The 15,937-nt window shown below is 39.9% G+C and overlaps 1 protein-coding gene across 2 annotated transcripts in view; it reads left to right on the top strand.

The window, feature by feature from the left end:
- Nucleotides 1-534: 534 nt before the first annotated feature.
- The window catches only part of HSPA12A (heat shock protein family A (Hsp70) member 12A), an 87,443-nt gene continuing 72,040 nt past the window's right edge, over nt 535-15,937 (top strand). For both annotated transcript variants that reach the window (XM_063434938.1, XM_063434937.1), the window contains exon 1: nt 535-681. In XM_063434938.1, coding sequence (XP_063291008.1) covers nt 654-681 — 28 coding nt within the window. In that variant the 5' untranslated portion in view covers nt 535-653. The remainder of the gene's footprint in view (nt 682-15,937) is intronic.

The following is a 15,937-nucleotide window of genomic DNA, read 5'->3' on the forward strand; positions in this document are numbered from 1 at the left end:
AATGGTGGGGGGGCAGGGGGAGCAATGTAGGACTGGTCAGGACTGGGTGTAATGAATGGTGGGGGGGCAGGGGGAGCAAAGTAGGGCTGGTCAGGACTGGGTGTAATGAATGGTGGGGGGCAGGGGGAGCAAGGTAGGACTGGTCAGGACTGGGTGTAATGAATGGTGGGGGGGCAGGGGGAGCAAGGTAGGACTGGTCAGGACTGGGTGTAATGAATGGTGGGGGGGGCAGGGGGAGCCATGTAGGACTGGTCAGGACTGGGTGTAAGGAATGGTGGGGGGGCAGAGGGAGCAAGGTAGGACTGGTCAGGACTGGGTGTAATGAATGGTGGGGGGGCAGGGGGAGCAAGGTATGACTGGTCAGGACTGGGTGTAATGAATGGTGGGGGGGGGGCAGAGGATGCAAGGTAGGACTGGTCAGGAATCCTAATCAGGACTGTGTGTAAGGGGTGGGGGAAGCAGGGGAGCAGGATTTGGAAGCTGGGAGGGAGGGGCACACTGCAGTGCTACAGTAACACACAGGACAGTGAGGAAGCCAGCATTGTGTGGGAGAGGCTGGGAGGGAAGGAGCTATTAAAGGGGGAGGTAGGACAGGCTGATGTCACAGCCCTGAATACTGCACTGGGAGTCAGACTTACTGCATCAGCTGCATCATGTCTGTCAGGGAGGTCCAGGCTGCAGGTAAGATGCTGCAAACACCATCACTACTGAGGGACTGCAGGGCAAAACTCTGCCTTTAACTCCTGTGTCGTCTCAATTTACTCATTTAACCATCTGATTGCTGAGTGCCTGGCATGGCACCATGTGAATGCCAGCAGGCAGTCTGTTTTCTTACACTGGATCTCATCCTAATTCTGCATCTTGGGTTAATGGGACCAAGGTGTTTTATCATACAGTATGTGGGGTGTGGGTATTTCTCTATATTGTGTCTATTACCCCATAGTGTGAGTGGGTTTGGGGTATTACCCCATAGTTAGTGTGGGTTTGGGATATTACCCCATAGTTAGTGTGGGTTTGGGATATTACCCCATAGTGTCAGTAGGTTTGGGATATTACCCCATAGTGTGAGTGGGTTTGGGATATTACCCCATAGTGTCAGTAGGTTTGGGATATTACCCCATAGTGTGAGTGGGTTTGGGATATTACCCCATAGTGTCAGTGGGTTTGGGATATTACCCCATAGTTAGTGTGGGTTTGGGATATTACCCCATAGTGTCAGTGGGTTTGGGATATTACCCCATAGTTAGTGTGGGTTTGGGATATTACCCCATAGTGTCAGTGGGTGTGGGATATTACCCCATAGTGGGTTTGGGATATTACCCCATAGTTGGAGTGGGTTTGGGATATTACCTCATAGTTAGAGTGTGTTTGGGATATTACCTCATAGTGTCAGTGGGTTTGGGATATTACCCCATAGTGGGTTTGGGATATTGCCCCATAGTTAGAGTGGGTTTGGGATATTACATCATAGTGTCAGTGGGTTTGGGATATTACCCCACAGTGGGAGTAGTTTGGGGATATTACCCCATATTTAGAGTGGGTTTGGGATATTACCTCATAGTGTCAGTGGGTTTGGGATATTACCTCATAGTGTGAGTGGGTTTGGGATATTACCCCATAATGTCAGTGGGTTTGGGATATTAACCCATAGTGTCAGTGGGTTTGGGATATTAACCCATAGTGTCAGTGGGTTTGGGATATTACCCCATAGTTAGTGTGGGTTTGGGATATTAGCCCATAGTGTCAGTGGGTTTGGGATATTAGCCCATAGTGTGAGTGGGTTTGGAATATTACCCCATAGTGTCAGTGGGTTTAGGATATTACCCCATAGTGTCAGTCGGTTTGATATATTACCCCATAGTGTCAGTGGGTTTGGGATATTACCCCATAGTATGAGTGGGTTTGGGATATTACCCCATAGTTTGAGTGGGTTTGATATATTACCCCATAGTGTCCGTGGGTTTGGGATATTACCCCATAGGGTCAGTGGGTTTGGGATATTACCCCATAGTGTGAGTGGGGTTGGGATATTACCCCATAGTGTCAGTAGGTTTGGGATATTACCCCATAGTTAGTGTGGGTTTGGGATATTACCCCATAGTGTGAGTGGTTTTGATATATTACCCCATACTGTCAGTGGGTTTGGGATATTACCCATTATTATTATGCAGTGCAGGTCGCAGTGACAGTCTGTGTATTATGCAGTGCTGGGTGCAGTGACAGTCTGTGTATTATGCAGTGCAGGTCGCAGTGACAGTCTGTGTATTATGCAGTGCAGGTCGCAGTGACAGTCTGTGTATTATCCAGTGCAGGTCACAGTGACAGTCTGTGTATTATGCAGTGCTGGGTGCAGTGACAGGCTCTGTATTATGCAGTGCAGGTCGCTGTGACGGTTAGTCTGTGTATTATGCAGTGCTGGGTGCACTGACAATCTGTGTATTATGCAGTGCTGGGTGCAGTGACAGTCTCTGTATTATGCAGTGCTGGGTGCAGTGACAGTCTGTGTATTATGCAGTGCAGGTCGCAGTGACGGTTAGTCTGTGTATTATCCAGTGCAGGTCGCAGTGACAGTCTGTGTATTATGCAGTGCTGGGTGCAGTGACAGTCTGTGTATTATGCAGTGCAGGTCGCAGTGACGGTTAGTCTGTGTATTATGCAGTGCTGGGTGCAGTGACAGTCTCTGTATTATGGAGGGCTGGGTGCAGTGATGGTTAGTCTGTGTATTATGCAGTGCTGGGTGCAGTGACAGTCTGTGTATTATACAGTGCAGGTCGCAGTGACAGTCTCTGTATTATGCAGTGCTGGGTGCAGTGACAGTATCTGTATTATGCAGTGTAGGTCGCAGTGACAGTGTGTGTATTATGCAGTGCAGGTCGCAGTGACAGTCTGTGTATTATGCAGTGCTGGGTGCAGTGACAGTCTCTGTATTATGCAGTGCTGGGTGCAGTGACAGTCTCTGTATTATGCAGTGTAGGTCGCAGTGACAGGGTGTGTATTATGCAGTGCAGGTCGCAGTGACAGTCTGTGTATTATGCAGTGCTGGGTGCAGTGACAGTCTCTGTATTATGCAGTGCTGGGTGTAGTGACAGTCTGAGTATTATGCAGTGCTGGGTGCAGTGACAGTCTCTGTATTATGCAGTGCTGGGTCTAGTGACAGTCTCTGTATTATGCAGTGCTGGGTGCAGTGACAGCCTGTGTATTATGCAGTGCAGGTCGCAGTGACAGTCTGTGTATTATGCAGTGCAGGTCGCAGTGACAGTCTGTGTATTATGCAGTGCTGGGTGCAGTGACAGCCTGTGTATTATGCAGTGCTGGGTGCACTGACATTCTCTGTATTATGCAGTGCAGGTTGCAGTGACAGTCTGTGTATTATGCAGTGCAGGTCGCAGTGACAGTCTGTGTATTATGCAGTGCTGGGTGCAGTGACAGTCTCTGTATTATGCAGTGCTGGGTGCAGTGACAGTCTGTGTATTATACAGTGCAGGTCGCAGTGACAGTCTCTGTATTATGCAGTGCAGGGTGCAGTCACAGTCTCTGTATTATGCAGTGCAGGTCACAGTGACAGTCTGTGTATTATGCAGTGCTGGGTGCAGTGACAGTCTCTGTATTATGCAGTGCTGGGTGTAGTGACAGCCTGTGTATTATGCAGTGCTGGGTGCAGTGACAGTCTCTGTATTATGCAGTGCAGGTCGCAGTGACAGTCTGTGTATTATGCAGTGCAGGTCGCAGTGACAGTCTGTGTATTATGCAGTGCTGGGTGCAGTGACAGTCTCTGTATTATGCAGTGCTGGGTGTAGTGACAGTCTGTGTATTATGCAGTGCTGGGTGCAGTGACAGTCTGTGTATTATTCAGTGCTGGGTGCAGTGACAGTCTCTGTATTATGCAGTGCTGGGTGTAGTGACAGTCTCTGTATTATGCAGTGCAGGTCGCAGTGACGGTTAGTCTGTGTATTATGCAGTGCAGGTCGCAGTGACGGTCTGTGTATTATGCAGTGCAGGGTGCAGTGACAGTATGTGTATTATGCAGTGCAGGGTGCAATCAGTCTCTGTATTATGCAGTGTTGGTTGCAGTGACAGTCTCTGTATTATGCAGTGCTGGGTGTAGTGACAGTCTGTGTATTATGCAGTGCTGGGTGCAGTGACAGTCTCTGTATTATGCAGTGCTGGGTGTAGTGACAGTCTGTGTATTATGCAGTGCTGGGTGCAGTGACAGTCTGTGTATTATTCAGTGCTGGGTGCAGTGACAGTCTCTGTATTATGCAGTGCTGGGTGTAGTGACAGTCTCTGTATTATGCAGTGCTGGGTGCAGTGACAGTCTGTGTATCATGCAGTGCTGGGTGCAGTGACAGTCTCTGTATTATGCAGTGCAGGTCGCAGTGACGGTTAGTCTGTGTATTATGCAGTGCAGGTCGCAGTGACATTCTGTGTATTATGCAGTGCAGGGTGCAATCAGTCTCTGTATTATGCAGTGTTGGTTGCAGTGACAGTCTCTGTATTATGCAGTGCTGGGTGCAGTGACAGTCTCTGTATTATGCAGTGCTGGGTGCAGTGACAGTCTGTGTATTATGCAGTGCAGGTTGCAGTGGCAGTATGTATATTATGCAGTGCTGAGTGCAGTGACAGTCTCTGTATTATGCAGTGCTGGGTGCAGTGACAGTCTCTGTATTATGCAGTGCTGGGTGCAGTGACAGTCTCTGTGTTATGCAGTGCTGGGTGCAGTGACAGTCTCTGTTTTATGCAGTGCTGGGTGCAGTGACAGTCTCTGTATTATGCAGTGCTGGGTGCAGTGACAGTCTCTGTATTATGCAGTGCTGGGTGCAGTGACAGTCTCTGTATTATGCAGTGCTGGTTGCAGTGACAGTCTCTGTATTATGCAGTGCTGGGTGCAGTGACAGTCTGTGTATTATGCAGTGCTGGGTGCAGTGACAGTCTGTGTATTGTGCAGTGCTGGGTGTAGTGACAGTCTCTGTATTATGCAGTGCTGGGTGCAGTGACAGTCTCTGTATTATGCAGTGCTAGCTGCAGTGACCATCTGTGTATTATGCAGTGCAGGTTGCAGTGACAGTCTATGTATTATGCAGGTCGCAGTGACAGTCTCTGTATTATGCAGTGCTAGCTGCAGTGACAGTCTGTGTATTATGCAGTGCAGGTCGCAGTGACAGTCTCTGTATTATGCAGGTCGCAGTGACAGTCTCTGTATTATGCAGTGCTAGCTGCAGTGACAGTCCGTGTATTATGCAGTGCAGGTCGCAGTGACAGTCTCTGTATTATGCAGTGCTGGTTACAGTAGTAGTGTACAGTTTCCTATTTTAATTACAATTCTTACTCTAATTCAGTGCATACACCTTGAAGAGACAATACATTTAGTCCATGGGGCAAATATAAATAATTTCCTTTTTGTGAACCAGAACTCCCAGCTCTCTGTGTGGCCGGTCCAGCGCATGCAGAGCGCAGTATGTATGTGACAGACAGAGGTGTTACGTTATATACATCAGTATACTGCACAGCATGGGGTGAGAGGTGTACATTCTGAGAGAATCACACCCTGTTTGCTACCTGATCACTGGATGTCTCAATAGGCAGCGACAGTAACAGCACACAGCCAGCACTGCATTATGTATCCTGCACCAGGCCCAGAACATCCTGCATGCAGTGACAGTAACAGCACGCAGCCAGCACTGCATTATGTATCCTGCACCAGGCCCAGAACATCCTGCATGCAGTGACAGTAACAGCACACAGCCAGCACTGCATTATGTATCCTGCACCAGGCCCAGAACATCCTGCATGCAGTGACAGTAACAGCACGCAGCCAGCACTGTATTATATATCCTGCACCAGGCCCAGAACATCCTGCATGCAGTGACAGTAACAGCACGCAGCCAGCACTGCATTATGTATCCTGCACCAGGCCCAGAACATCCTGCATGCAGCGACAGTAACAGCACGCAGCCAGCACTGCATTATGTATCCTGCACCAGGCCCAGAACATCCTGCATGCAGCGACAGTAACAGCACGCAGCCAGCACTGCATTATGTATCCTGCACCAGGCCCAGAACATCCTGCATGCAGTAACAGCACGCAGCCAGCACTGCATTATGTATCCTGCACCAGGCCCAGAACATCCTGCATGCAGTGACAGTAACAGCACACAGCCAGCACTGCATTATGTATCCTGCACCAGGCCCAGAACATCCTGCATGCAGTGACAGTAACAGCACGCAGCCAGCACTGTATTATATATCCTGCACCAGGCCCAGAACATCCTGCATGCAGTGACAGTAACAGCACACAGCAAGCACTGCATTATGTATCCTGCACCAGGCCCAGAACATCCTGCATGCAGTGACAGTAACAGCACGCAGCCAGCACTGCATTATGTATCCTGCACCAGGCCCAGAACATCCTGCATGCAGTGACAGTAACAGCACGCAGCCAGCACTGCATTATGTATCCTGCACCAGGCCCAGAACATCCTGCATGCAGTGACAGTAACAGCACACAGCCAGCACTGCATTATGTATCCTGCACCAGGCCCAGAACATCCTGCATGCAGTGACAGTAACAGCACGCAGCCAGCACTGTATTATATATCAAGCACCAGGCCCAGAACATCCTGCATGCAGTGACAGTAACAGCACAAAGCCAGCACTGCATTATGTATCCTGCACCAGGCCCAGAACATCCTGCATGCAGTGACAGTAACAGCACGCAGCCAGCACTGCTCAAAAATCCATATTGTGCTGGGAGACTCTCTTCCCGTTTACTTACATTGTATCAGACATTCTGAGCTCCATATGTGTCTGTCTGAATGTTCATATTCATTCCTAAAGAGAAACACGTGGTATCACACACACTCTCACACACACACACAGACACACACACACACACACACACACAGACACACACACACACACACACACACACTGGGCTAGGAATACAAAGTTGTATTTCAAACACTATAGCTCTCTCGCACACCTCCCCTCCAAGTCCCCCCATAGCAAGAGGGTGTCCAGTATCAGTAAGCCGACCAAAATTATCCTAGTCACTCAGAAGTGCCTCTAGTGGCTGTCTCAGAAACTGCAATAATTACCATTGCAGGGTTAAAGGGACATTGCACCCAGACCACATGAATGAGCAGAAGTGATCTGGGTGCCTACAATGTCCCTTTAACATTAGCCTTTCTAGAACTCCTGGTCCAGACTGGCTAATGATACAACTAAATGTGGTCTTACACCTTTGGGAATAAAGTGTATTGTCTCTATATTTGCAGCAATTTGAGCATGCACCATAACCACTTCAAATCACTGGAGTTGTCATGGTGAAGGGCCCAGAGGGTAGGACAATATTTCGAGTCTTTGTTCCCCATGAGTTTCCTCCAGAGGGTTGTGTTCTGCATCTGATCGGTGTGATCACACTAAAGGAGGGAGTGGTTACTCCTTACCTCCAGAGCTTCTCCTTCCGTGCACTCCTTAATACAGCGTCCGGGTCCAGCGTTGGGAAGGATGCTGGCCTGCTGCAAGGCGGCGGTATATAGTAACGCCGCCCACAATAACGTCAATAGTAATGTGAACGTGCGGGCAGCGTCTGGGGTCATGTGACCAAAATCAGCCAATATCAGGGTTTACTGGGTTATTTAAACCCAAACCTGCAGTTGTTCAGTGCCCTGTCGTGTTTCCATCCTGTTGGTTATCCAAGAGTGCGTTACTGATTCTGTTTGTTTTTTGTTCTTGGCTTGACTTTCCCGGACCTTTGGCTTTGTTCTTACCGTATGTGTTCCTTTCTGTATTCCTGACCTCGGCTCATGACGGTTTATTCTGTAATGTTAATTCCGGTCATTCTAAGGCCCGGTAATACGTTGTTACTGTTTGTCTTTGTTACGTGTTTTACTTATTTTTGCATGTTGGGCCACAGGTTCGTCCTGACACTAATCTTATTGATTTTTTTTTTGATTGGGTAACTAAAATAATAGATCAGGGTGGTGCAGTAGACATTGCTTACCTAGATTTCAGTAAGGCTTTTGACACTGTTGCACATAGAAGGCTTATCAATAAACTGCAATCTTTGAGTTTGGATTCCAATATTGTTGAATGGGTAAGGCAGTGGCTGAGTGACAGGCAACAGAGGGTTGTAGTCAATGGAGTATATTCGAAGCTTGGGCTTGTCACCAGTGGGGTACCTCAGGGATCTGTACTTGGACCCATTCTCTTTAATATTTTTATTAGTGATATTGCAGAAGGTCTTGATGGTAAGGTGTGTCTTTTTGCGGATGATACTAAGATATGTAACAGGGTTGATGTTCCAGGAGGGATAAGCCAAATGGCTAATGATTTAGATAAACTAGAAAAATGGTCAGAGTTGTGGCAACTGACATTTAATGTGGATAATTGCAAGATAATGCATATTGGACGTAAAAACCCAAGGGCAGAGTACAGAATATTTGATAGAGTCCTAACCTCAACATCTGAGGAAAGGGATTTAGGGGTGATTATTTCTGATGACTTAAAGGTAGGCAGACAATGTAATAGAGCAGCAGGAAATGCTAGCAGAATGCTGGGTTGTATAGGGAGAGGTATTAGCAGTAGAAAGAGGGAAGTGCTCATGCCATTGTACAGAACACTGGTGAGACCTCACTTGGAGTATTGTACGCAGTACTGGAGATCTCCAGAAGGATATTGATACCTTAGAGAGAGTTCAGAGAAGGGCTACTAAACTGGTTCATGGATTGCAGGATAAAACTTACCAGGAAAGGTTAAAGGATCTTAACATGTATAGCTTGGAGGAAAGACGAGACAGGGGGGATATGATAGAAACATTTAAATACATAAAGGGAATCAACACAGTAAAGGAGGAGACTATATTTAAAAGAAGAAAAACTACCACAACAAGAGGACATAGTCTTAAATTAGAGGGACAAAGGTTTAAAAATAATATCAGGAAGTATTACTTTACTGAGAGGGTACTGGATGCATGGAATAGCCTTCCAGCTGAAGTGGTAGAGGTTAACACAGTAAAGGAGTTTAAGCATGCGTGGGATAGGCATAAGGCTATCCTAACTATAAGATAATGCCAGGGACTAATGAAAGTATTTAGAAAACTGGGCAGACTAGATGGGCCGAATGGTTCTTATCTGCCGTTACATTCTATGTTTCTATGAGTCCAGAGGTCACCCAGTTCCTGGCCATCTCAACCTTTGAGGCTTCCAAGATCGATAAATGACAGTAAATCTCATACATTTAGTCACAAAACGCAATATTGTGTATTTTATAATTCATTAGGACCTTTACTCGTACTGTAGTCATTATGATATATGTTTGTGGTATATAGAGCTAAATTCAATAACAAACACGTTTGTGTGTATATAAATATATATATATATATATATATATATATATATATATAGAGAGAGAGAGAGAAATGAAAAAACAACAACTTCTGTTCAATCTCTTTAATACAATTTGTATCAAATGGTTACATTTTGATAACGTCTAAGGAGGCTTTCACTAAGCATTAAATTGTGGTAAATTAAAAACAGAATTGCAAAAATTAGGCTTAATTAGGCGAGCAATTTTTTCTGGTAAAAAAATCAGTATTCAGGTTTTTTAATCAATCCTCGATTAAGGCAAGTGCCGCATAATGCCACAGAATGGATTGATCAGTTCTGTACTGCATTTCACAAGGTGATCCAGATCAGCACATGGTATGAATGACCTTGGGCCACGAGAAGATTTATTTATCTCAAGGTCATTAGTGACAAGAGCACTTAGCAGCAAGCAGAGTTTGTTCTGGTAAACTGAACGGCCAAATTCAGAGCTTTGTCCAACCACTTACATCAAGAGGATCCAGTGTCGGGGAAGGAATAAAATAATGGCATTGTTTGTCCCGGTGATATTAGCGAAATCTAACGCCAAAACTAGAAAGATGTAAAAAATCTAAAGATTTGTAAGCACTAAAAACCCAGAAATAAATACAGCGTTCGTGCACTACAGAGACATCCTGAAATGAGTGACATGGAATGAAAACAAACATAGACCACTCATCTCAGTGCTGTGATTTTGCCATTTAAATCCTGCAGGTTAAAGGGCTCCTCTGATCCTTCTTTGATTTAATTAGAATAATGAGTAGAACTCAGTCTCATACACAAACATTGAATGGATGAAGAGCATAGAATTAGACCATCGCAGAGGTGGCCATGTCTGAAGCGGGAGGTGAAGATATGAACAATTACTTTTCTTTTTTTTCTTTTTATTGGGGGGGGATATAGACTTAGGGCCAGGGGCACTATAGAGTTAGGAATATAGGTTCGATAGTGTATCTTTAATACACAGCGATATTGCAAAATGCTATTGAAAGTTGCAGAAGATTCACGTGACGCCATAGTATAGCTGTGGCAGTATTCCTCTCTCTGTTAGATCTCATGGTACAGTATTGGTTTAGGAAAGGCCAGTGACATCATGGATGAGCATCCCCCATTCTGTCCCTGACCTGGTTGCCCTGTACTATGTCTGTCATGTAGACTTACCTTGACTAGAACCTGCGAGATTCCACCCGCATCTCCGTGATGAAGGGTTCCTGCTGAGATTAGCAGAATCCTAGAATGACCAAATCTGGCTCCTTGGATTTGGTGAGTAAGGCCTTGAGATGTCCCATCAGTGGCTATTTCAGTTAGGGATAGATGTGATCAGGGACCACGTCCAGATACAATCCATACCGTCAGTGCTCCGGTAAGGGATCTGATCATTACAGGGACCCATAGGGGTTGGGTGGACACCTGCATAGTCATTAAATATTTGCTAATTCTTGGTGACATAACGTGAGTAAATTATGGATCCTTTACTGACTCCATTTTTTTTCCGAATGGCCATTTAATGCCTGCATGAACACGTGACCCTTTATTTGAGATTTAACTCTCCAGTCTCTGCTCCCAAGCCAGACCTCCTGCGGTGAGATCAATACTATTAATCTCTGCCCGATCCAATGCTTCCCACAGAGAAGCCCTGCGTACACAGGGTATACCTTATAAGTGCAGCTTTAATTTGTAAAATACGCCAAAGGGGACTTGAATTTAACCCCTCAACCACTTCAACAAGTAAAGCAGCTTTAGGTGACCAGAGTGTCCACATAGACATCATATCGTCTTAATTAGAAAGCTCTAACATGAAATCCCTACTTAGCACATGGTCTGGGATAGACCATACCTCTTGTATGTAACCTTTATTAATCTAGGGCAGAGAATATTTGTATCTCTCTAATATTCTCAATATTTCTGTATGATTCAATAAATGGACCTATTTACCAGACAACACTGGCACAGTCAACATCCAATCAGATCCAGTCCGAAAACACAGAATAACAATAAAACCATACACGCATTTATTAGTGGTAAACAAAATAATACGTTGCAAAATGCAGGCTTTCATATTGAAGCTGTAACTACTGAGGAATATTCACAAATTGGCAGTTTGGGGTTTGGTTTTCAATTCACTGTTTGGCGAATAGTCTATATCTACATTTCTATTGAGATGAAACATATTGTACATGTAATATGTCCCATATCTAATATATATACAAAACACACATGTAATATGTCCCATATCTAATATGTATACAATACACACATGTAATATGTCCCATATCTAATATGTATACAAAACACACATGTAATATGTCCCATATCTAATATATATACAAAACACACATGTAATATGTCCCATATCTAATATGTATACAATACACACATGTAATATGTCCCATATCTAATATATATACAAAACACACATGTAATATGTCCCATATCTAATATATATACAATGCACACATGTAATATGTCCCATATCTAATATATATACAATACACACATGTAATATGTCCCATATCTAATATATATACAATACACACATGTAATATGTCTCATATCTAATATATATACAATGCACACATGTAATATGTCTCATATCTAATATATATACAAAACACACATGTAATATGTCCCATATCTAATATATATACAAAACACACATGTAATATGTCTCATATCTAATATATATACAATACACACATGTAATATGTCCCATATCTAATATATATACAATACACACATGTAATATGTCCCATATCTAATATATATACAATACACACATGTAATATGTCTCATATCTAATATATATACAATACACACATGTAATATGTCCCATATCTAATATATATACAATACACACATGTAATATGTCTCATATCTAATATATATACAATACACACATGTAATATGTCCCATATCTAATATATATACAATACACACATGTAATATGTCCCATATCTAATATATATACAATACACACATGTAATATGTCTCATATCTAATATGTATACAATACACACATGTAATATGTCCCATATCTAATATGTATACAATACACACATGTAATATGTCCCATATCTAATATATATACAATACACACATGTAATATGTCCCATATCTAATATATATACAATACACACATGTAATATGTCCCATATCTAATATATATACAATACACACATGTAATATGTCCCATATCTAATATATATACAATACACACATGTAATATGTCTCATATCTAATATATATACAAAACACACATGTAATATGTCCCATATCTAATATATATACAATGCACACATGTAATATGTCTCATATCTAATATATATACAAAACACACATGTAATATGTCTCATATCTAATATATATACAAAACACACATGTAATATGTCTCATATCTAATATATATACAATACACACATGTAATATGTCCCATATCTAATATATATACAATACACACATGTAATATGTCCCATATCTAATATATATACAATACACACATGTAATATGTCCCATATCTAATATATATACAATACACACATGTAATATGTCCCATATCTAATATATATACAATACACACATGTAATATGTCCCATATCTAATATATATACAATACACACATGTAATATGTCTCATATCTAATATATATACAAAACACACATGTAATATGTCCCATATCTAATATATATACAATGCACACATGTAATATGTCTCATATCTAATATATATACAAAACACACATGTAATATGTCTCATATCTAATATATATACAAAACACACATGTAATATGTCTCATATCTAATATATATACAATACACACATGTAATATGTCCCATATCTAATATATATACAATACACACATGTAATATGTCCCATATCTAATATATATACAATACACACATGTAATATGTCCCATATCTAATATATATACAATACACACATGTAATATGTCTCATATCTAATATATATACAATACACACATGTAATATGTCTCATATCTAATATATATACAAAACACACATGTAATATGTCTCATATCTAATATATATACAATACACACATGTAATATGTCTCATATCTAATATATATACAAAACACACATGTAATATGTCTCATATCTAATATATATACAATACACACATGTAATATGTCCCATATCTAATATATATACAATACACACATGTAATATGTCTCATATCTAATATATATACAATACACACATGTAATATGTCTCATATCTAATATATATACAAAACACACATGTAATATGTCTCATATCTAATATATATACAAAACACACATGTAATATGTCCCATATCTAATATATATACAATGCACACATGTAATATGTCTCATATCTAATATATATACAATACACACATGTAATATGTCCCATATCTAATATATATACAATACACACATGTAATATGTCTCATATCTAATATATATACAATACACACATGTAATATGTCCCATATCTAATATATATACAATACACACATGTAATATGTCTCATATCTAATATATATACAAAACACACATGTAATATGTCCCATATCTAATATATATACAATGCACACATGTAATATGTCTCATATCTAATATATATACAAAACACACATGTAATATGTCTCATATCTAATATATATACAATACACACATGTAATATGTCTCATATCTAATATATATACAATACACACATGTAATATGTCCCATATCTAATATATATACAATGCACACATGTAATATGTCTCATATCTAATATATATACAAAACACACATGTAATATGTCCCATATCTAATATATATACAATACACACATGTAATATGTCTCATATCTAATATATATACAATGCACACATGTAATATGTCTCATATCTAATATATATACAAAACACACATGTAATATGTCCCATATCTAATATATATACAATACACACATGTAATATGTCTCATATCTAATATATATACAATACACACATGTAATATGTCCCATATCTAATATATATACAAAACACACATGTAATATGTCCCATATCTAATATATATACAATACACGCATGTAATATGTCCCATATCTAATATATATACAATACACACATGTAATATGTCTCATATCTAATATATATACAATACACACATGTAATATGTCCCATATCTAATATATATACAAAACACACATGTAATATGTCCCATATCTAATATATATACAATACACGCATGTAATATGTCCCATATCTAATATATATACAAAACACACATGTAATATGTCCCATATCTAATATATATACAAAACACACATGTAATATGTCCCATATCTAATATATATACAATGCACACATGTAATATGTCTCATATCTAATATATATACAAAACACACATGTAATATGTCCCATATCTAATATATATACAATACACACATGTAATATGTCTCATATCTAATATATATACAATACACACATGTAATATGTCCCATATCTAATATATATACAAAACACACATGTAATATGTCCCATATCTAATATATATACAATACACACATGTAATATGTCTCATATCTAATATATATACAATACACACATGTAATATGTCCCATATCTAATATATATACAAAACACACATGTAATATGTCCCATATCTAATATATATACAATACACGCATGTAATATGTCCCATATCTAATATATATACAATACACACATGTAATATGTCTCATATCTAATATATATACAATACACACATGTAATATGTCCCATATCTAATATATATACAAAACACACATGTAATATGTCCCATATCTAATATATATACAATACACGCATGTAATATGTCCCATATCTAATATATATACAAAACACACATGTAATATGTCCCATATCTAATATATATACAAAACACACATGTAATATGTCCCATATCTAATATATATACAATACACGCATGTAATATGTCCCATATCTAATATATATACAATACACACATGTAATATGTCTCATATCTAATATATATACAATACACACATGTAATATGTCCCATATCTAATATATATACAAAACACACATGTAATATGTCCCATATCTAATATATATACAATACACGCATGTAATATGTCCCATATCTAATATATATACAAAACACACATGTAATATGTCCCATATCTAATATATATACAATACACGCATGTAATATGTCCCATATCTAATATATATACAATACACACATGTAATATGTCTCATATCTAATATATATACAATACACACATGTAATATGTCCCATATCTAATATATATACAAAACACACATGTAATATGTCCCATATCTAATATATATACAATACACGCATGTAATATGTCCCATATCTAATATATATACAATACACACATGTAATATGTCCCATATCTAATATGTATACAATACACACATGTAATATGTCTCATATCTAATATATATACAATACACACATGTAATATGTCCCATATCTAATATATATACAAAACACACATGTAATATGTCCCATATCTAATATATATACAATACACGCATGTAATATGTCCCATATCTAATATATATACAATACAC

The sequence above is a fragment of the Pelobates fuscus genome, chromosome 10 (assembly GCF_036172605.1).
Source record: "Pelobates fuscus isolate aPelFus1 chromosome 10, aPelFus1.pri, whole genome shotgun sequence".
Taxonomy (NCBI): domain Eukaryota; kingdom Metazoa; phylum Chordata; class Amphibia; order Anura; family Pelobatidae; genus Pelobates; species Pelobates fuscus.